Source organism: Acomys russatus, chromosome 24, assembly GCF_903995435.1.
Source record: "Acomys russatus chromosome 24, mAcoRus1.1, whole genome shotgun sequence".
NCBI lineage: Eukaryota > Metazoa > Chordata > Mammalia > Rodentia > Muridae > Acomys > Acomys russatus.
Genome location: NC_067160.1, coordinates 30817753 through 30838819, shown reverse-complemented (window position 1 = coordinate 30838819; position 21067 = coordinate 30817753). Strand labels below are relative to the sequence as shown.

The following is a 21067-nucleotide window of genomic DNA, read 5'->3' as shown; positions in this document are numbered from 1 at the left end:
CCAGTACATGAGAATTCTCTCTACAGTAGTTAGAAGTTGTACTGGTTTAGTATGTCAACTCTCTTCTAAAATCTGTGAAGTTCCTAGCCCTGAGAAGTTGATTGTGTTTCCAGAGCCAGGAATAACTTCCCTTTTTCTGGGTGTGTCTTCATTCCAATTAGAAAGACAGGGTAGTTTTGATATCACAGAATGTATTTTCACCGCTGCCCCCCAGAAATGCAGAATCTACTGTGTGACCTCATATCTCTCACAAAACAGATATTTTTACCTCCTATGATATTGCAACCTGGAAAATCTATTAATAGTCTTTGAAGGGAGCACAGGACATTCAGTTACCCAAGTAGGAAGGATGTGGCTATAACCTTGTGAGTCTATTTACTTTAATGTAATTCTCAATACAAAGTAACTTCTTTGCAGGGAAGTGGAGGCAGAGGCAGGCAGATGGTTGTTGAGTTTGGGGCCAGGCTGGTTTACAAAGGAAGTCCAGAACAGCCAAGGTTACAGAAAGAAATTCTGTCTGGAGAAACAAAACCACCTATACACACACACAAAACCTCTCAAAACAAAACAAACAAATCAAAAGAAACAAAACAAAGCAACGTCTCTGAACCACTTGGCTTTTCCTCTTCTTTTCTCAATTGTGTCCCGTAAGACCAGATATTTTTTAGTGTTTAAGCTATAATAAATGATTGTCAATATTGTGAAGCTCTATTTGCAATACTAGTTTTCTGTCAAAGTCTAATTTGTGGCAGAGTAAGAAAAATAGATAATACAGGCTCCAAAACATTCCTATTCTAAACTTTTGTATTCTATCCATAAATTAATGACTCCTAAATAGCCAATATGTAGATACAGTGATTATGTAGTTATATATGTTATGAAATTTTCTACAATACAGTATTTAACATGATGCATGCGTCTAAAAGATTGACTGTTTCCATCCCTTTTTTCCCATATGAACATGCACAGAATTGCATAGTACACAGAAGAAAAGAGGCCTAGTTGAGCAAACAATGTAGGAGGTAGGAAACCTGTATCTAATATACAGATAAATGTTTTAACTTGCTTCATTGGAACATGAAAAGCATTTGATCAATAAGTAATGTCAAAGGTCACTTCAGATAGAATGCCCATCTCTTTAATTTAGTGTAATTTTGAGATCACTGAAGTATGTCTTAAGTTTTTGTTTTGTTTTGTTTTTTCTTTGTTTGAAGTAGGGTTTGTCAGTGTAGCCTTGGCTGTTCTGGAACTTGCTCTGTAGTCCAGACTGGCCTTGAACTTATAGAGATCTGTCTGCTTCTGCCTCCCTAGTGCTAGGATTAAAGAAGTGCATCACCACTGCCTAGCTCTTTAAAATATTTTAAAGCAGGAATATAAAAATGAAAAATTCAAGTAAGTTTAACATAGGAGTAACTACAAAATAACTGGAAATATAACAATATAATTATATATATTATATTTCCTCCTTCGCAGTAGCAAGAATAAAGAGCTATTACATTAAACTTCACCAAAATAACCTATTGAGTGACATTAACCTGCAGTGTAAAGGAACTATAAAGATATTTTCTAAAGTTACTGCTGGTATTGTTCCTGTAGAAATCTCACTCTAGTGCTAAATATTGAAGTCAAGTATGCCAGAGGTAACTGATTTTTCTTTCTAATTAAAATAAATTTCTTGGAAACATTCTCCAAAAATCTTTACCATTACTGTGAATACTTACTTCAGTAGCAGAATCTCTAATAACAAATTTAAATTGAATTTGTATTAAATAGTATTGGATTTAAATTACCAATACATGCAAATAAAATCAAGTACTTCTATTAATTTCTGTGCAAAGTTGAAGCAGCGTCATGAAACATTATTAAAAAGTAGTACCAATATGGGTAATTTAGGCATTATTGCTGGAAATTAAGGTTGAGTCTATATATCTATATACTTGAAGAAGAAATGTGAATGCACATATGTACATTTATTGTACATTAAAATATATGTTAAGGGTTTTAAAGAAAACAATAAAAATATTAGAGTAAAATATTTTGATGACTCTCAAGATTAGATATCACTACTTTAATATATAACTTTCTAGGTTATATCTTATGCAGTTAATGTTATGAGATATGCAAAATTTTTCCATAAAAATAAGTTGTGGATGCTAAGTGCCACTGTGTGGTGAACATTCTTGTATGTTGACGGATAAGCTAAAATCTAGACATGAGTTAGACATTAATAGACATGAATTAGATGTCAAATTTTATCTGTTATTGCTTATTATGTCAACTTTTATAATCACGTTTTTAATTGAAAATAGATTTTTCTTTTTCACATAATATATTCCCAGTTTTGGTTTCCCAGTTTTCCACTCCTCCCAGTTCCTCCCCACATCATCTCCCAGCTGGATCCACCCTGTTTCTGTTGCTCTTTAGAAAACAAGCAGGTTTCTGAGGGAGAATAAAATAGAATAGGATAAAACAAAAACTAGCACATTGAATAGGGGAAAAAATGGTTAGATCTCTACCTGCTGCAGGGCATGGTTGGCATACCCTGTCCTCTACCGTGAACTCTCTAGCTCAGGAGCAGGGCTTCCTCTCTCCCAGAGGCTCTTCCCAATATTATCCAGACATTTTGGTTCTTTCATCTCCTCTCCTCTCCTCTCCTCTCCTCTCCTCTCCTCTCCTCTCCTCTCCTCTCCTCTCCTCTTCTCCTCTCTCTCTGTCTCTCTCTCTGTCTCTCTCTCCCTCCCTGTCTCTGTCTCTGTCTCTCTGTCTCTCTCTCTCTCCCTCCCTCCCTCCCTCGCTCTCTCTGTGTCTCTCTCTCTGTCTCTCTCTCTCTCCTTCCCTGTCTCTGTCTCTGTCTCTGTCTCTCTGTCTCTCTATCTCTCTCTCTCTCTCCCTCCCTCCCTCCCTCGCTCTCTCTGTGTCTCTCTCTCTGTCTCTCTCTCTCTCTCCCTCCCTGTCTCTCTCTCTGTCTCTCTCTCTCTCCTTCCCTGTCTCTGTCTCTGTCTCTGTCTCTCTGTCTCTCTCTCTCTCTCCCTCCCTGTCTCTCTCTCTGTCTCTCTCTCTCTCCTTCCCTGTCTCTGTCTCTGTCTCTGTCTCTCTGTCTCTCTATCTCTGTCTCTCTCTCTGTCTCTCTCTCTCTCCCTCCCTGTCTCTGTCTCTGTCTCTCTCTCCTTCCCTGTCTCTGTCTCTGTCTCTGTCTCTCTGTCTCTGTCTCCCTCCCTCCCTCCCTCGCTCGCTCTCTGCCTCTGTCTTTCTGCAAGCACCCCACTCTCTCCCCTCCCCGCTGCTGATCCCAATAACCCTGCAATTATATAATATAGCTTCATCTTGCTATGAGATCATTGTGTTATAGCTCATCATCTAATAGCTCATCATCTCTTGCCAGTATCTTGGGAGAAGTTGAGCCCCACTCCAGCCTCATAGTCCTTCCCCTGCGCTGGTCCGTCATCTTTAAACCTAGAAAAGTTGAGTAACCAGCCCAGAAATCTTGGAGGGGGAAACCTCTTCTCTCCCTTCATACTTTCCTGTCTGCCTGATGCAACCCTGCCCTTGGTGAATAACCTGTCCCTACTGATGCCAAGAGGTACCAGGTACCTCTTCTGGGGTCACAGACCATTGTGGACTTGCTCTGCCAAGTTGTGGCCATAAGAGAGCCAGTCTGTCCAAAACAAAGGTGAGGCCTTTGTTTTGGCATAACCTTACATTGGAGACCTCTGACCTTAGGTTAGCCCCACCAAACCAATGGATCCTGGAATATTGATTAATGATGCCACTTGCATATTTTTAGGAGTCCAGCAAAGGCTGGGAAGATGGATGCCACTGGATGTCTGTGGAAATTTTTTCCAAATTACATCTGTCCAGGTATTTGAGGACTGTGCCCTCATGCCTCCCCCTCCTACACTGGCTTTGGCTGCTTTCTGAACCCACTCATCCATGTCCGCCTACCCCCTCCCCTGATCTAATAAATGATGCAGGAAATTACAGGATTAAACTCAACTTAGTCTCTTGTTTTAAGCCTAGGGTGAGTAGCTAAAAACAAGCAAAGTCTAGCTCATGTGTACTTAATAGATCATGGTCTTCAAACCTGTTAGGGAATCTTCAGAATATGACAATTAAATGTTTAGTAAAAAAGATGCTTACTATGATAGAGAACCCAGCTCCTAGAGGTGACCTACCTGGGTTGTGATATTGGGCAAGACTTCCCAAACTTCCAACCCTCCTGCTGCTAAGGCCCTGCCTGAACTGTGGCCAAACATGATGCCTGGAGAGCTGACTGCCCCTTTTTGCCTAGACAAAACAAAGTCAGTCAGTTTCCAAAGTTTCTTCTCCTCACAAAGCCTCTCAGATTTGCTAGACCTGGCAGCCAAAAACAGATACTGTCCTAGGCTCTCAGGCCACAGTGAAGACATCTACACCACAGGAGGCTAGTGGGAAGTCTGTCTGGGTAACGGGTAAGCCGCTGTCATATTAATCGATACGTAAGATGCTTGGATTATGCTTCCTGTGGTAATTTGTCCTTTGCGTGTCTCTGATACATTTGAAAATCAGTTTAACAGCAAAAACCAAGGCTTCAGCTGCCTTCTCATAAAACTATAAAGTTTATGGAAGGTCTGAGCTTCTGAGATGCAGCTCTGTAGGTGTTTTAAGGTTGGTAAATGCAAGTTATGAAGGTTAGATATGATGCTAACACATTTAAAATTTGTCTCTTTCTGTAAACCTAAAAAGATCCTTGTAAGCTTCAGAGAATACCCTTCTCACAGGACAAATGTACTCCAGATAAGTTCAACAGCTTGTTTGGCTGATGGTGGGATCTACTCCTCTTCCCTGGTCCTAGGACCCACCTGCCTTTCGTTACCAAGACCATGGGCCTAGGAGTTTCTAATGCATGCCCAAGGAAAAAATTCTCTCCTTAACCCCCTTTATTTTATCTTTTGCCCCTCACTTATTACATTCCAACATTCTGCCAGGTGTTTCCTCAAGAGCTGCATCTAGAACTCAGGCACTCAGGCCTAACTCTCACAGACTGCTTCAACTGGGCTTCTCATTCCTAGCCACAGGTTTTCTCACAGATCCTAGACAGCAAATAGAACAGCCTGTTCTTCCTGGACTTGGCTAACATTCCAGTCTCCTGGCTACCTGCCCTCAATATCAACACCCCCAATGTCGACAGGAAAGAGCATTTTATCCATTTATTATAAAAAATAATAAAGGCTTGGATGTTAGGTCCCTACCTGCTGCAGGGCATGGCTGGCATACCCAGCCCTCCACCCTGAACTTTCCAGACTAGGTGGCAGCCTTCCCCTCTCCTAGAGGTTGTTAACTATATAATGCAGACATTTTGATTCTCTGCTGTCTCTACTGTCTCTCCTCACTCTTCTCTCTCCCCCCTCTCTCTTTTCTCTCCCTCTCTCTGCATGTGCACCTCTCTCCCTCTCTCTCTCTCTTCCCCTCCTGCTCCTCTGTTTCCCTCTGCTCCTGCCAATCAACTTGAATTTATATGATATAAATTTGTCTTGCCATTAACTCATTCCATTATAACTTATCATAAAGGAGACAAAGACCCCAAGAAAAGGCACAAGAAATAGATTCTGTTTATACTTTCAGATCTTGAACTTTTTTATTCCTTTTCTAACACTGTGTTTTCATCGATTTTTAAGAGATTCATTCATTTCCTCTTTAAGGACCTCTATCATTTCATATTTATAAAGTCTATTTTTAAAATGGTTTTTGGGTCTTATGATTCAGCTACATTGCTATTTTCAGGGCCTACTACAGTAGGGTTGCTGAATTCAAGTGGAGACTATTTTTTTCTTTTTCTTTTCTTTCTGTGTGTGTGTGTGTGTGTGTGTGTGTGTGTGTGTGTGTGTGTGTCTATTCCTGAATTTTTATTCTTGTATCTAGGTGTCTGGGTTTGGAAATATTGTAATTATTGGTGAGGATATGTGGTCTTGCCTTTGTTTTGTGAGTGCTTTCCTCCTTGGATTGGCTTGCCTTCTCTGGGTCTCAGAGTTTGATGGTCTATGTGTTCTGTGGTAGGGAATTCTTCTGAGAGCCTGCTATGGAGGCCACTGGGGGTTCTACATAAAATGTGTTTCTAGGTATGCTGAGCTGACACTTTGGGATTGGGCGGTAGGTGGGTGTTCAAGTCCTCCACAGCAGGGAGGAAAGCAGTTTATTCCACCAGAATCTACATAATCCCTTGGGAATTGGGGCACAGAATTTGGGAGTCTGCTACCCAACTGAGGTTAGACTGGCTGGTGAGAGTTAGAGGAGATGAGGGAAAGTGAAGCTCTGTAGCTAGCCTATCTGCACTGCTGGCCCTACTTGTTTCTCTGGTAGCTTGACTGGTGGATTGCCGTGGGAATGCCTTCTGTGTTGAGACAAAGAGATCAGTTGGGTGAAATGTTGGAAGAGAACATGTGGATGATCCTCTGGAGATGGGCACAGAGAAGGAGGGGAGTCCTCAGTAGGTGGACTCCTAGGCTGCTGTGGGTGAACCTGGAAGAAAGGAGTTAAAGGAGGGATGTGAAAGTTGGTAGCCTTGTGCATCCTCCCTGCTTCCCTGGCCTTATGGCTGGTGGCTTCCCAGGGAATGCCCGCTGGTGTTTGGAGGGTAGGATATTGGGATGAGTAAGGGGAGTGAAGTTTGGAGGTGAAAGTCTATGCTATGTCTTGGAGATGGGAGTCAGAGAGGATGGGGGCCCCCAGCTGGTGTTCTGTCTGGGATGAGACCGAGGGATTAGGTTTGGATGAGGGGAGTGAGAAGGGAAGATCTGCAGTTAGCCTCTGCGTCCTCACAAAATGCACGCTGGAGGTGGAGGCTCAGACAGAATAAGCCCAGGGAAGAAAGGGAAGAAAGAAAGGTTGTAGAAGAAGCTCCAAATGGTCCATTGGCATTTGAGGCAGCATAGAAGAGGAGGCAGCAGCACATAGACTGCTCCCCAGCTGGGATTCGGCCAGGAGATTAGATTTGGAGGAGAGGAGGCAAAGGTGAAGAACTCTATCTTCTTAGCCTACCTACTTCCCTGGCTGGAGTCGAACTTTTGCAATCACAATTTGGTTTTCAAATTAACATATATCCTCGCATCTTTCAAGTAAACACTTATGAGATGAATGTCGACTTAAGCCCGTGTGTTCAGGACAGTTAAGCTCTTAAATTCAAGTCCTTCGGGAAGGTAGGGGGTGGTACATGACTCGGTCCTGAAACTCCAATGGTAGGTTAGCATTATTCAGTTCACCTGATTCTGTTTAATTCTTTTGACCATTAAATATAGTTATGCTTTATTTAAAAAACTGATTTAATCCTGGTTCTTTTTATTAGCATTATTTAATAGAAAATGTCCAGAGGTCCGGAAAACAGAAAACTATATAAATTAATGATGAGTGGTAAGATTTAATTTTTATTTTGCTTTAACACTTCTCTGCTAAGAGTTTAGTGTTAGTAATCAGGCAGTGATACAGCCACCCCTAAACATTCTGATGAAGGTGGGAAAAAACAGGCATCACCAAATCTACAGGTCACCAACCCACCAACAGGACTCAGCCCCGCTAAGCCACCTGTGCACCCTCTGCGCATGCACATATGCTAGGTAGCTTATAAAGGGAACTCCTCCCATTCCTCTCTCTTTTCACTCCTGTGTCTTCAGAGGCCTCACTGTATTCCCCTAATAAACCTCTGGAGTGGGTCTGCTGCATGGCGTGATTTCCATTTCTCGGTACAGCTCTTCTATCCACATCCTAACACTCAGAAGTGTACATACTTGGAATCTTGTGGCTATTTCCAAGCTACTCCTTACAGTATCATCTCAGACACAATAGACAGTCAGCCTGCTGCTCTTCATGAAGCTTTGAGAATAAATCCTTCAAAGAATGTAGAGAAAGAACAACTCATTTCTTCCTCTGAGCCCTTTTCCTTTCCATTAGGTTTTTAGCATGCATGGTGCAAGACAGTCTGAGGTTGTTACGTTATGCACACATGGCACAAGACATTCTAAGAGACCAGGGTCGGTCTCAGGTTGCGGAGACAATCCTAACACATCTCTGTAGAAATGAAGAGCCAGATGTGGAGACAGGATGGGAGGTAACACTTTTTTTTTTTAACAGAGCTGTCACACAGTGTGACTGTCCTCAGAAGCAGGCATGGTAAACCATACACTCTGCTAAGGCAGGAAGCTCGGGTCTCTGCCTGATAGCTTTTAATGTCTTTGAATTTAGCAGGCGGTCAAGTGCCTTTTCCAGAATAGGTCAATGAAGACAAGTCTAGTTTGGTGTTTAAAGCTTCAGTCAGCTTCCTGGCCAGCAGCTCACGCAGAGACATGCCATCGTGGGAGTACACTCAGTTATGTCCAGTCATAGTGCTTGGGGCCACTGGAGGGAGAAGATTATCAGATTTGTTTATTTGGGGTCAGCTTGTTGATCATTAGGTCCCTAGATCCTCTTCCAGCTTAGTGGTAAGCATGCTGCCCTCAAAGGAAACGTCACAGTCCGCCAGGGTATAGGGCTTGTCTGCATGGTCTTCAAAGAACAATGCCAGGGTGTCCAGCATCTTCTCTGCAAGTCTTTCAAAACCCACCTCATCTAGAGAGCTTGAGTTGTCCAAGGTCCCTGAGTTCCATAAATAAACACTCTGCTTTTTGATATTCAGAATCTGATCTAGTTAGTGGAGGTTCAAAGTTGCTTGGCAGATGGTGCAGGCCATGTTGGTTGTGACATGTATGCATCTGCAGCCACAAGCTCCCATCGGCTCCCTCCTGTCGGGGTCCAACTGAGGCCAGGGCTAGGGACGCCTTTGGCGCAGCAGGCCTGTAGCTGCCTACTAGTAAGATTTATAACAATCAGTATATACCAGAAAAGCAACTGGTTTAAACAGATGACCAATTGACACTTGACATACTCAAAACGTACACATAAGGGTGGGAGACAGGTGGTGATTTGATATCTTACCTCTGAATTTAGCAGTTAGAGTAACTTTGTACTTTCTTTTTACACCAGAAACTATTTCTCATGTATAATATGTTTAAATAAGCTACATTTCTCCATACAGTGTCTCTGTAGCCGACTTCTCTCAGTTTACTTCGAAGATATGAAATTCTTGGAAGAAATTTTGAAAAATATTTTCAAAAATATTTTTGAAAATTAAAGCAGGAAAAGGAAACCAAAATAGAAGGATATTAAGATTTTTATTACATCTAAATTGATGAATTTGTAGAACTTTGTTTCTGAAATAATGAGTTGTGGGAGTGATATCTCACAGCTACTTTCTATAAGTCTGTACTAAAAACTTTCTAAACATTGATTAGCCTTGGTGTTATTGTTATTTTATTCCTTCATGATTTCAGCCTTACTTCAAGGACTGCATTCCAATTCTGATAGATATTTATGACAAAATCATCAAATGGACTCTTTCCTATGCATCCCGCATTTCCATTGCCTCATTTATTTTTGTTTTGTTTCCAGTTCACTCGAGTTCACACTATATTATGCACATACAGGCAATAGCTTAAATAATACACCCCAAAGAAGCCGGACAGTGAGATTGCTAGGAAAGATAGCTAAGCTTATCTAATAGTTACACCATATGCATTTTATAGAACAAAGAAGTCCTATCCTGGTGTCTCTCCTTTTTTAATATTGAGCTACTAAGAGTAATAAAGAAGTCCAAAACCATACTAACACCAGTAAGTGACCGTTAGAGTGGAGTGGTACAAACCACAACTAATGAAACATGGTTGGTGAAATACAGTTTAAAAGAGGCAGCAACACAAATTATTACCATTTTATTTTTATGATTTCTCAAAGCTGAAGCAAGGGCCCTAGGAAAGAATATAACTATTTACAAAGTAGAAAAGGTAAATACTAAAAAATTAGCTTTCCCTTAATTTCCTTAAGTTTGCTTGAGATACATTCCTAAAGCACTTATCAAGATATAATCATAATTCCTTACAGCTCTATACATATATAATTTAATTGATGAAATAACAGGACCAAATAAGAAATTTTGAAGGCATGAGGGAACTATTTTTAGATTTAGGATGGAATCCTAACCATAAAGAAATAATGATGGCTTGTTGCTACAGTGATTTAACTGGCCTTTGTCATATAAGTAGGGAATTCATTACAGTTCCCTAATGTCTTCTGAAGCTCTCCCATCATTAGGAAAATAATGATGCAGCTAAAGCAGCTAACCATTGAGAAGAGAGTGCACAGGTGCAAGCAAAGTGCAGAGAGGAAGGGATTAGTCATTTATCTCCTTGTTGTGAAAAAGATGTAAGGCAGACACAAGCAGCTCAAGGAAGAAAGGGTTTATTCTGACTCATTGTTCCAGGTTTCACTCAGTAACAGCAGGACAGTCATGAATACAAGTTCAGGAGTTTGCCATCTCTGTGACCCATTAAATTGAAAACCAATTATTACCCTCGAAACTTGTGTATTGCACACCCAAATTCACCAGTTTTATTAAAGAAGCGTTCACTCGTTGTCTTCTTATGCTCACGGTCATCTTATAATACCAAGAAAATTTAGTCCAACTTCAGAAATCCCCATAATATTTTATAATTCCAACATGGTTCTCAAATCCACAATTGAAGTTTCAAAGTTTGGGGCGTAGGTTTAGCATAGGTGCTACACAGACAGGGAGCTTTGGACCTTCAGTGGCCTGTGCTTCAGCAATAGGAATGTTTATGGTCTGTACTGTTGTCAGAAATGATGTAGAAGCCCAGGATCCATGTTCCGGCTCACTATAAGGGACACCCCTCATGCAGTTACATCAATGCTTGCAGACTCTCATTTGAGGCAGAGGGACATAGAAGGCTTCTTGATAGCCTCATCCTAACCACCCACCTCCCAAAAGTAGCACCCTTAAGAGGAAGCCATTGAGGTGAACTTTTAAAATTGTGGTAAGTGTGCCCAAGGGTAGCTCTCCAAAGCTGATGACTGCTGGCAAGGATGCGATGGGGGAAGGACTCAGCTTCCTCTATGGGTCAGGCCACTGGGAGTTTGACCATGTTCCAGTGAATAGATGGACATCACAAAATGGGCTTTTAAAAAATTTTATTCTTATTAATTTATTCAGATTACAACTCATTGTTCTCTCATCACTAATATCTTTCTGTTCCTCCTACCCTCCTACCCCACCCTATTACTCTCCTTTAGGTCCATGTCCAAGGGGGATCTCCTGCCCCTCTTTATGGTTGCAGGCTAACAAGTGTCATCTTGGTAGTCTGCCTATTCTTTCTTTGAGTGCCACCAGGGCTCCCCACCAAGGGGAGGTCGTCAAATATGGGGCACCAGAGCTCATGTCAGTTCGTCTTTGCTCTCCACATAACTGTGAAGGATGTCCTGCCCATTGACTAGATCAGAGTAGGGGTTCGGTGTTTACCACTTATATTGTCCTTGCTTAGTGCAATAGTTTGAGCAGACACCCCTGGGCCCTGATCCACTCCTTATGATGTTCTTCTTGTAGGTTTCTAAGATTCTCTCAATTTTTCTATTTCCCCATCTCCTATATTTCTCTTACCTAGAATCCCAGTAGGATGTCCTCACATCTGTCTCAATCTCCTGGTAAGTGAAGACATTCATGGGACATGTTTTTTGGGCTAGTGTCCAATTATAAGTGAGTATATACCATGTGATTCTTTCTGTTTCTGGGTTAACTCACTCAGTATGATAGTTTCTAATTTTCTCCATTTGTCCACAAATTTCTGGATATCCTTGTTTTTTATAGCTGAATCGTATTCCATAGTGTAAATGTACCACAATTTCTTTATCCATTCTTCAACTGAGGGACATTTATGGCTGAAACATGCTGGCGAGGATGTGGAGAGAGAAGAACACTCCTTCATTGATGGTGGGAATGCAAACTGGTACAACCACTTTGGAAATCTATCTGGTGCTATCTCAGAAAAAAATGGGAATAGGGCTTCCTCAAGACCCAGCTATTTCACTCCTTGGAATATACCCAGAAAATGTTCCATCACACAACAGGGACATGTGCTCAAAAATGGGCTTTTTTTTAACCCTTGCTTTATTTCTTTTGTGGTGGCATCACAAGGATGTGAGGAAAAAATAAAGGAAATCATGGAACTCATATTTCAGCACCACTGGTCCCCCAGGATGGGGCGCATTCGTGAGAATAGATGGGTCAGCAAGGCAAAATATTGAACAATCCTGAGGCGATGAAGAGTCAGACCCCAGAGCCAAACATAAGCATTCAATGTGACTGTCCTCAGCCAAGTCCCTTGATTTTACTGTTGAAAATAGTTTACATAATTGAGGTGATCCTTCTTATACACACATTTGATTCAATATGATTTTATTCATCTTTTTAATAGTAACTCTTTGACCACCGTATTTTATTTCCTGTGTGAAATTATAAAAAGTCATTAAGTGTCACTTGCCCTAACTTATCTGTGACAAACATTAGTCAATGTGAGGCAGAATCTGACAGTTTGTTCACCTTCATAATAAAGGAAATGTTTTCAGAATTTATTTAAGCAAATCTATCTACTTCCACAGCTAAAGGAGAACAAAAATGTACTGTTTTTTTTTTTTCACTGAAATGGAGCATTTTTGCTAAGTAGATAAATCATATCTGTGGTAATGTATTTAATAGCAAAGCTGCTCACTGCCTATCTTACAGATAGTTCCTAATAAAAGAGTTATTATACAGAGAGATCTATTAGATTGGCCATTGTTCTACTTTAAATATCCTTATCAAAGAGGCTTCTCAAAACATCTGTGGTCGAAATTGGTACTTTACCTCACAAATGACTTAAGACTTATGTTTTTTCTATAGTTTTTATCTCTGTACATAAAAATGGAGTTATGAGAAGATTTCCAACTTAAACTGAAATTAAAGCTGTTGCTATGACCATTAGAAGATTAAAGATATTGAGTGAAGATGATCATTCTTAATGCAGAAAGAAATGATTTCATATTTCATCATTATTTTATTACATTAGTGAACACTTAAGAGTTGGGCCAATGGTTTCCAGGAAACATTTGTGATCGTAACATGTGCCAAACAGCCTCTTATTGTGCCATGGTGTGACATTAATGGAAATGTGGAATGCTTTGTAAGGATGATTGTGACTGGAAAAACTAGAATTTTCTGCTCATATGAGGTATTAGTATTTTCTAAAAACAATGCAAGACTCTTGCTACTTGTCTATGTCCGTCTTCTGATTGTTTGAACATTGGTTTACAAATAATTTCCTGTGAAGAAGTTTTCTATAAGATGCTGCACCCGTAAAGTCTCACACACATGATTACCTAAAGGTGTGCTGAACGAGGATGGCACAGAGGACATGCAGAAATGAGCAGAGAAAAGTCCACAAGGCATCAACCCTACACAAAGAACTATGAAAAACTAAGAGCTGGAAGTGTGATAAGGGGTCTTCTAGTATATTTTGTACTTAGTTATTCTTCAATAGTGTGTCGTCTGTAAATGGATGGTGGGTTTTCAGAGAAAACATATTTTTTTGTGTGTGATTTGGAGACAATGAGGAGTAAAATAGTGGGGTCAGGATGAGAAGAAAGTCAGACGTACCTTGGTTGTCCTTCATATCAAAGCCTTCATCGTACAAACATCTCATACATTGCGGTGTCAGTCTCAGATCTTAAATAAAAATATTAAATGTAATAAAATATATAAAGCTAAGTATTGCATCTTAGAAACATAGGGCAAAAGAAGGATATATTAATTGACTTCAATTTAACCATAGTCACCCCTGATAAATTCATGTCCTTTAGAATGACAAATAAGCATGGCCAATGGAATTCTGAGTACAAACGATACTTGATGGCAGATATATGGCACAAAAGCTGGTTTGATGTCCTCATTTTCTGATTCTTTTGTAAACAGATTTATGGAGGATAAGATTAAATATTGTCATTGAAACATTGAATTATTAGTGACAGCCTGTGGAGGCCAATTATGAGAATGACTAAAGTCAAATGTTTGAACTTAACTTTTACATTGTAAGTGGGAGATGTGAATGGAGGATTGCACTGTTAAAGAGAATGAGTGTTTGCAAGACACAGGAATCAACAGGAGTAGATTTCACAATGCCATTATAGATATGCCAATATGAAAGACTATGTTTTAGGAAACATGACATATGGGATAATGATGTTATTATTTTTGTTTAATATTTTGAGTATGTATCCTGTTTGATGAGTTCTCTCACAGAATAAAACTACTACCCTAATGAATTTAATACATTTCACTTCATCCTTTCTTCTGGGAGTAAGGTCTATCTCTCTTTTTGTAAACAATCACCATTCATGGTATAATTCTGAACAAAATAAAAATATCTTCATAGTGCAAGGTACAAGTGCAAATAATGACATTGATATGCAGTAATTATTTTGATATCCTGCTAGGTTAATTTGTTTATATTTTGTTGGTCCTTTATGAAAAAAAATTGAAGATTAGCCTGCATTCCTTTGCTCTGAGAGGAGGAGGATGCAGGCCATCCAGATGAGACCTGATAGGCTGTGGTCAGATGGTGGGGCAGGAGGACGTCAGAAGTTTAAGGGAAGGGAATAGGCATTTAAGAGGATGGGATTACAATAGGGATGTAATATGAGTAAATTATAATACAATACAATAAAAAATAACTTATCTTACAAATATAAAAATGAAAGAGACACACTCTACCTTCTGGTCTTAGGTAGTGTTTAAAATGCAATCTTTTAAAGCAAAACCTGTTATTTTTTCTTTCCTTGTCTGTATAAAGGATCATTGCCTTCCTGTTCAGTTTACTTTCCCATTCTTTCTATATCTAAAAATAAAATCTGCTTCTTTGAAAAGAAAAGAAAATTTGAAGATTAAAATCAATATTCTTCATATCTTAATACTAGATTCTGTGTTATAGAAAATGAAAATGCTTATAAAGTCTGCATTTATAATTCTACAACATTTATAAAATTATTTCATGTTGAATTGAGGAGGTCCTATATGATGAGAAAGACATAATGTATAAGGCACTTGTTAATTGCTCTTTGTAATCTAAGCTAGTCTTGCTACCAGGCACTTCTATCCACATGTTCACCCATGACTGAGAGTAGCTTTAGCTGCCTTTTCTCCAAAGCTGATGCACTGACATGCTGATGGAGGTGCCTGTTAGTGGGGATGGAAAGGATGAATATTTTATGACAATTCATTTTGACTTTTTTAATTTGGTTGTGTAAAAATGTATTTTGTGGTACGTGGGTAGTCTTATGCTATAGAGAAGAAACGAATCAATAGGTAATAAAACCTAACAGTTACTATTTAAAAGTATAGTATGTCAGAGAGAAACCACATAGTCAAATTGCTTATTCTTTCCCACCTCCTATTTATTCTATTTAAAGAATGAGTTGGTTTTTACTTTATTTTCCCCTCAATAGCAAGGTACATTCCTCCAGGTATAAGCCAGAAAAAGAAAAAGGCTGAATCCACACTATAATTACTTCAATTCTTCTTTTCTTTCTTTAGGAAGGTGAGAAACACCATTTGTTATGCTCAGACACATACTAAGCATTCTTGAAATGTCAAATACATTCATTAGCTTTGATTAAGAAAAATGCATTTACCTTTGTAGAGGAGATAGAAAATCTGGTAAATAATAGGCTGTTATATCAGACACTAAGACACTTATATGACTAAGGAAAATGACCGCATGTGTTCTAGGACTAAGGATACTGTTACAATTATTTTAATTTTAGTGATTTCAAACAGTATCACATGATCCACTTACTATTAAGATCACAAAAATTTTAACTATATATTGCTAAAATGATATCATTTCTCTGAAGATGTTACAGAAACAAATGTACGCTTTAACTTAATTCTGAGCTCTTGTTTCCCCCACACAGAAAAATTTCAAATTCATCCATTATTTAACCATGAAAAAATTGCATTGACCATGACATTCTTCTTTAAAATGTAATGGATTTTGTCATAGTTATAGGGAGTGCTGGCATCCAGAATATGTCTCCTCAAAATTTACCAGTTTCATATATTGATTATTTTGACCTGTGGGCACTTAAGAAACAGCACGTGCAGGGGGCACTCTTAGATCCCTAATTATAACTCTTACATAATAAAAGAGGTCATAAAATGGCCTTTCAGAATGTAATATCCCACTGTACTAAGAAGAAAATAACATCTCTGTCATCAACTAGAAACACAGAGTCAATGCTAGCAAATCTGTGCAGATAAACTCTTGAGTTTGCTAAGATTCTCCATGTGTTTCCTAGTCACTGCCTGACGATTTACTCCCTATCCAAGCTGTTTTCTTCTGCTCTATTCCCACAGCAGCCCTAGAGCGGTGGAGAAGCCTGTCTATGTATCTTCATTTCACTTCCAAATACTTTAGTGTACTTATATAAAGAGATGCATATGCTTTTCCCTTGTTAGTATGTCACATTTGTTAAATTCCTTGGCTGTATGTATAACCCAAGAGGATAAAAGTTGGTTTTTCTTCCCTACAAAAACATTGTAATAAGGTGTTAATCTAGATTTGCCTTATCTAGCAGAAACAAGTCCCTGGTTTCAATTCCCAGCACTGCATAAAACTGGTGCATGTCTGTAATCCCAGTGCTCAGGAGGTGTAGCCAAGAAGATGAGAAGTTGAAGTCCTTTTAAAATGCAAAAGAAATTTGAGACCAATCTGGACTACATAATACCAATTAGAAATAATAAAGTGAAATGAAATTAAATAACTCTGGAGGGCCTCAGGTATCCTGCACCAGGCTGTAGGTGACAAGCGACAATGACCAAGTGGGGCTTGACGCACAAATGAGTAACACCTCTGCCAAACCAATGCTTCTTTCTGCCCTTGGCTGTCAGCCCTGCAGTCATCATGGAAAGGCCATGGAAGTGAAACCCAAAATCAAGCCGTTCCTGCCCTGCTGCAAGAACGGGCATGCAGAGCCTGTAGTACCTCTAGAACAACTAAAACAAGCAGGTCTGATGGGAAGATGTTTTTTTAAAGGTGGTTTTTAAAAACAGGAAGGAAACATGTTGTTGGACTGTGCAGGGCAGAGAGTAGTGAAAATAGAGACTGCAGTGAAGAGTAGGGCAGCAACATGGACAAACATCACCACACTGGACAAATGACATGGCGGTACTGAATAGGGCTGCCTTGCTGCACAGAGATACCACTGCCTACAGCTGCTGCATTGCCTGAAGGTTGCAAGCACATCGGTCTTGCTCAGTGATGTGTGAGGTGGCCTGGAAGTTGGACAGCCTTTACTTCTGAACACAGTGCCTAGTTGCAAGATCACCTTAACTCTGGGAAACAGCAAGATATTTGACTTGAGTCTCAGTGATGGTCCAGCATTTATGGTGCTTCTGAAGCCAGCACCCTTAAACCAGATCAATGATTTGTTGTAATGAGTATTTATATGCAAAACTGTTTGGGGGGAAACTTGTATATATGTGTGTGTGTGTCTGTATACACACACACACATATATGTACACACATACATACACACTGTGTGAACACTGCAGTTTGTAATGTCACTTTGGCAAACTGATTCAGGATGGAGAGGTGGGAAAGATGGAGGAAATGGAGTGGCTCGTGGGAGGTAGAAAGAGGTGGAATTAGAGATGCAACAAGAGTGGCAGGTGGGAGAAGGCTACAGTGGACAGAATAGCATCACAGGTAGGGTCAGCAGGGTGGTATGCAGCATCCTGAAGCTTGCGCAGGCTCTGGCTGCGAACATGCTGCCCAGCTGCACTGTCTATCTGACCCTGAGCAATAGGATGATATCCAATATGGAGGATGGTTCATTATTTGGTTTGGGACTTCTCAAAAGACCTCTACGGTCCATGCTTTCCTGTAGGCCATGTTGGTATCAGTGATCCTTGCTAGAGTCCAAGGAGATGCTGGTGTCTGTGGTTGGTGCTGGTGTCCACGGTCTATGCTGCCTCTCTGGTCCCTGTTGCTGCCTGAGGTCTATGGTCTGTGCTGCTGCCAAAGTCCTTGTGTGTGACTGTGACTCCTGCTACCACTGGAGGGCAGGTGTTTGGCTGTGGTCTGTGCTACTTCTGGAGGCTATGTTGATGTCTGTAGTCAGTTTTGCTTGGGGCGGTGGCATAAGCTACTGCCTGAGGCCACATTAAGGTACCAGGTCTATGCTGTCATGGAGGACCATGTTGGTTTCTCTGGGCTTGCTGAGTCAGGGGGCTTGCAAATGTCTTTGGCCCATGTTACCACAGAAGGCCATGTTGATGTCCATGGACTGTACTCCCACAGGAGGTCATGTTGATGTTTGTGTTCCTAAATTTTTCATTTCCAGATTTTCCAAAAATTATTTTTTAATTGATTCTATTTCTCCTTTCAGATTTTGAATTGTTGTATTTCTTTCATTCCGTTGGATGTGTTTTCATAGATTTCTCTTTAAGACATTTACTCATTTCCTTTTAAGCACCTCTGTCATATTCATAAAGGCTATTTAAAGGATTTTGCTTTATTTATCTACTGTGTCCTTGTTGTTATTGAGTATATTTATATGCTAGCATGTTTGGAGTGATTGTAATTCTAGGTGCTGATATCTAGTCTGCCTTTGTTGCTTGGCTGTGTTTTTCTTTCTCTATCTTTCTTTTTTCTTTTTCATTTTTTTTTCCTGTTCCCTTCTTGATTCTTAGGAATAGGTGGTGGCTATGTGTTTTCTAGTAAATAATTCTTCTGGCATCTTGCAAGGTGTGGCTACTAGCAGTCCTAGGTAAAATTAATTTCTAGGTATTAAGGGCTGACATTTATGAAAGTGGATGGGCTGGGGGTGGGAGCGGGTAAGGAGTTCACAGGTTGGAAGAAAATGTGTTTAACCAGGATCTACTTAGTCCCTTAGTAATGGAGGCAAGGAGTGAGGAGAAGCCACAACAAGTAATTTGCTTCAGGGCTGGGTGTGGGCTTGGGTGATTGGACTTGGAGGAGAGAAGGGAAATCTAAGATGCGAAACTCTTGCTTCCTTGGTCTTGTTTCTCTGGCAAGGTTAGCTGGTGGTATCACAGGGCATGACTGTTGGAGTTGAGGGTGGAAGAACAGTGTGAGTTGGGAGGAAGGTTGGTATAGAGGATCTGCCTGGCCCAGTGGATATGATGATGGAGAAGAGGCGGAGCAGAATTGGTCTTTATAGTGTTGGGGTAAGACTTGGTGGTTGGATTTATAGTAAGGAGAGGTGAAGTATGGCGGTAAGCTACCTGTTTCCCTGGTTGGAGTGGTCTTTCAGTACCCAGGGATACAATAATGAGTTGTAGCAATGAGTTTTGGAGGAGAACTTCTCATCAATCCATTTAAAATGGGTAATTGGGTGTGAGGCTACAGCAGGTCATCATACAAAGAATGGGGTGATTGTAGGGGATTGGATTTGGAGAAGAGGAGGGAGAGAGGAAATCTTCAATTAGGCCTCCTGCTTCCATGGCAGAGTCCACTTCAACTTAGTGTAATATCAATGTTGAGCAGTGTCTTAAAGGTGTTGCAACATCATCTAGACTCTCCCTTTATTGTTGTCTGAACATGTCCTATTATATCCATGAATCTAGCATTTATATACTAGGTATGTGTAAGTATATATACATTGAAACATTATTTTAGTGCAGGAAAGCAGTTTAATATATTAATTACTCTGAAGAAATGGCAGGAACATTTGTGTGCATATTAAATTTTAAGTTCTATCAATGAATTGTCAAGCCCTGATATTTATCTAGAGCTTTCAAGTATGAAACACTTAGGTATCTTGATATTTAAAATCATATTTAACCATTGTGAAATTCCTTTTGAACAATTTCAGAACACTTTGACCAGGTATATTTTCAAAAGGCATTTTGATTTACTTAGCCCTCAGCTTCACTTGTCTCTGGTAAATATGTTGCAAATTTGACAAAAGTCTTCTAGTGTCATTTCTTTATGTTCCTTCATTATTAAATATTTTAATAACCAATTAGATCATATACTATGTTTATACATGCAACATTGCATAGTTTCTTTGCTTAACATAATTTATAAAGTGTAGATTAGCATATTATATTATTAAAAATAAATGATGCACAACAGAATTTTATTTAGGATATATGCTTAGTCTGTTCATTATCTGTCTGTATGTTTGTACCTGTGTCTCTTTACAGCTGTTATTTCAAGAAATCAAGAAGGTCCTGGAGAAATGGGGAAGGCTGTGCTGATTCCAAAAGATGACCAAGAGAAGATGAAGGAGTTGTTTAAAATCAATCAGTTTAACCTCATGGCCAGTGACTTGATTGCCCTTAACCGAAGTCTGCCAGATGTGAGACTAGAAGGGTAAGAGTGCATGAACCATGGAACCTTGAGTGTCCTTAAACTCCATCTTTTACAATTTATACTCTGACTATATGAATTTTATACCAGCCTGGTTTTGCTGCTTATGAACTGTCCTAACAAACTTGAGTTATATGTGCTGAGAAATATACGATATTTTCTTTTCAGATAAAGCCAAACACATACTTCAAAAGGCATTGAAGATTTCAAAGACGTATTAAGCTTTTAATCTCTATGATCATCTTAATTTCACTGTATCTTTCTGAATACCAACCATGATATTGCAATAGTCATTTGCATATAAGCCATCTTAGAATCATAAACTTCATTTGGGGAAATTATATTAGCAGCATGGATTAGCCAATTTATTGTATACTTTTTGACCCTTTAAAGTTTTTATTAATGGGCACAGTTATAGCTAGTGGTGAAATACTTGCCTAGTATTATCAGGGCCCTGCATTTCATTCCCCATACTATGCAAAATATTCATTATAGGCTTTAGCAATTTATATTGCTAACTTTAATTGTGTGCTCAGTTATCAACAAAGAAGCTGTATTCACTTAGAAGTAATACTTTCTGAAACAATATGTTGAAACATTCATCATTTATGTGATTGACCTAAGATGCTCTAGATAGGTAAATGTATTTCAAGTAAATGTAATAAAAATCTGAATATTTAGTGCTAGTTTTCTCACCCTATAGTCCTTGTAAAACACTCTTGACAATCACAAAAAATATATTCTGAGATTTTAGAAGGTTGTCAAAGTTTCAAATACGTTGAAGTTCA

At 39.5% G+C, this 21067-nt stretch overlaps 1 protein-coding gene across 2 annotated transcripts in view; it reads left to right on the top strand.

Annotated features, from left to right (window-relative positions):
• Positions 1-21067, top strand: part of Galnt13 (polypeptide N-acetylgalactosaminyltransferase 13) — a 447668-nt gene that overhangs the window by 107823 nt on the left and 318778 nt on the right. For both annotated transcript variants that reach the window (XM_051166208.1, XM_051166210.1), the window contains exon 2: positions 20114-20282. In XM_051166208.1, coding sequence (XP_051022165.1) covers positions 20114-20282 — 169 coding nt within the window. The remainder of the gene's footprint in view (positions 1-20113; positions 20283-21067) is intronic.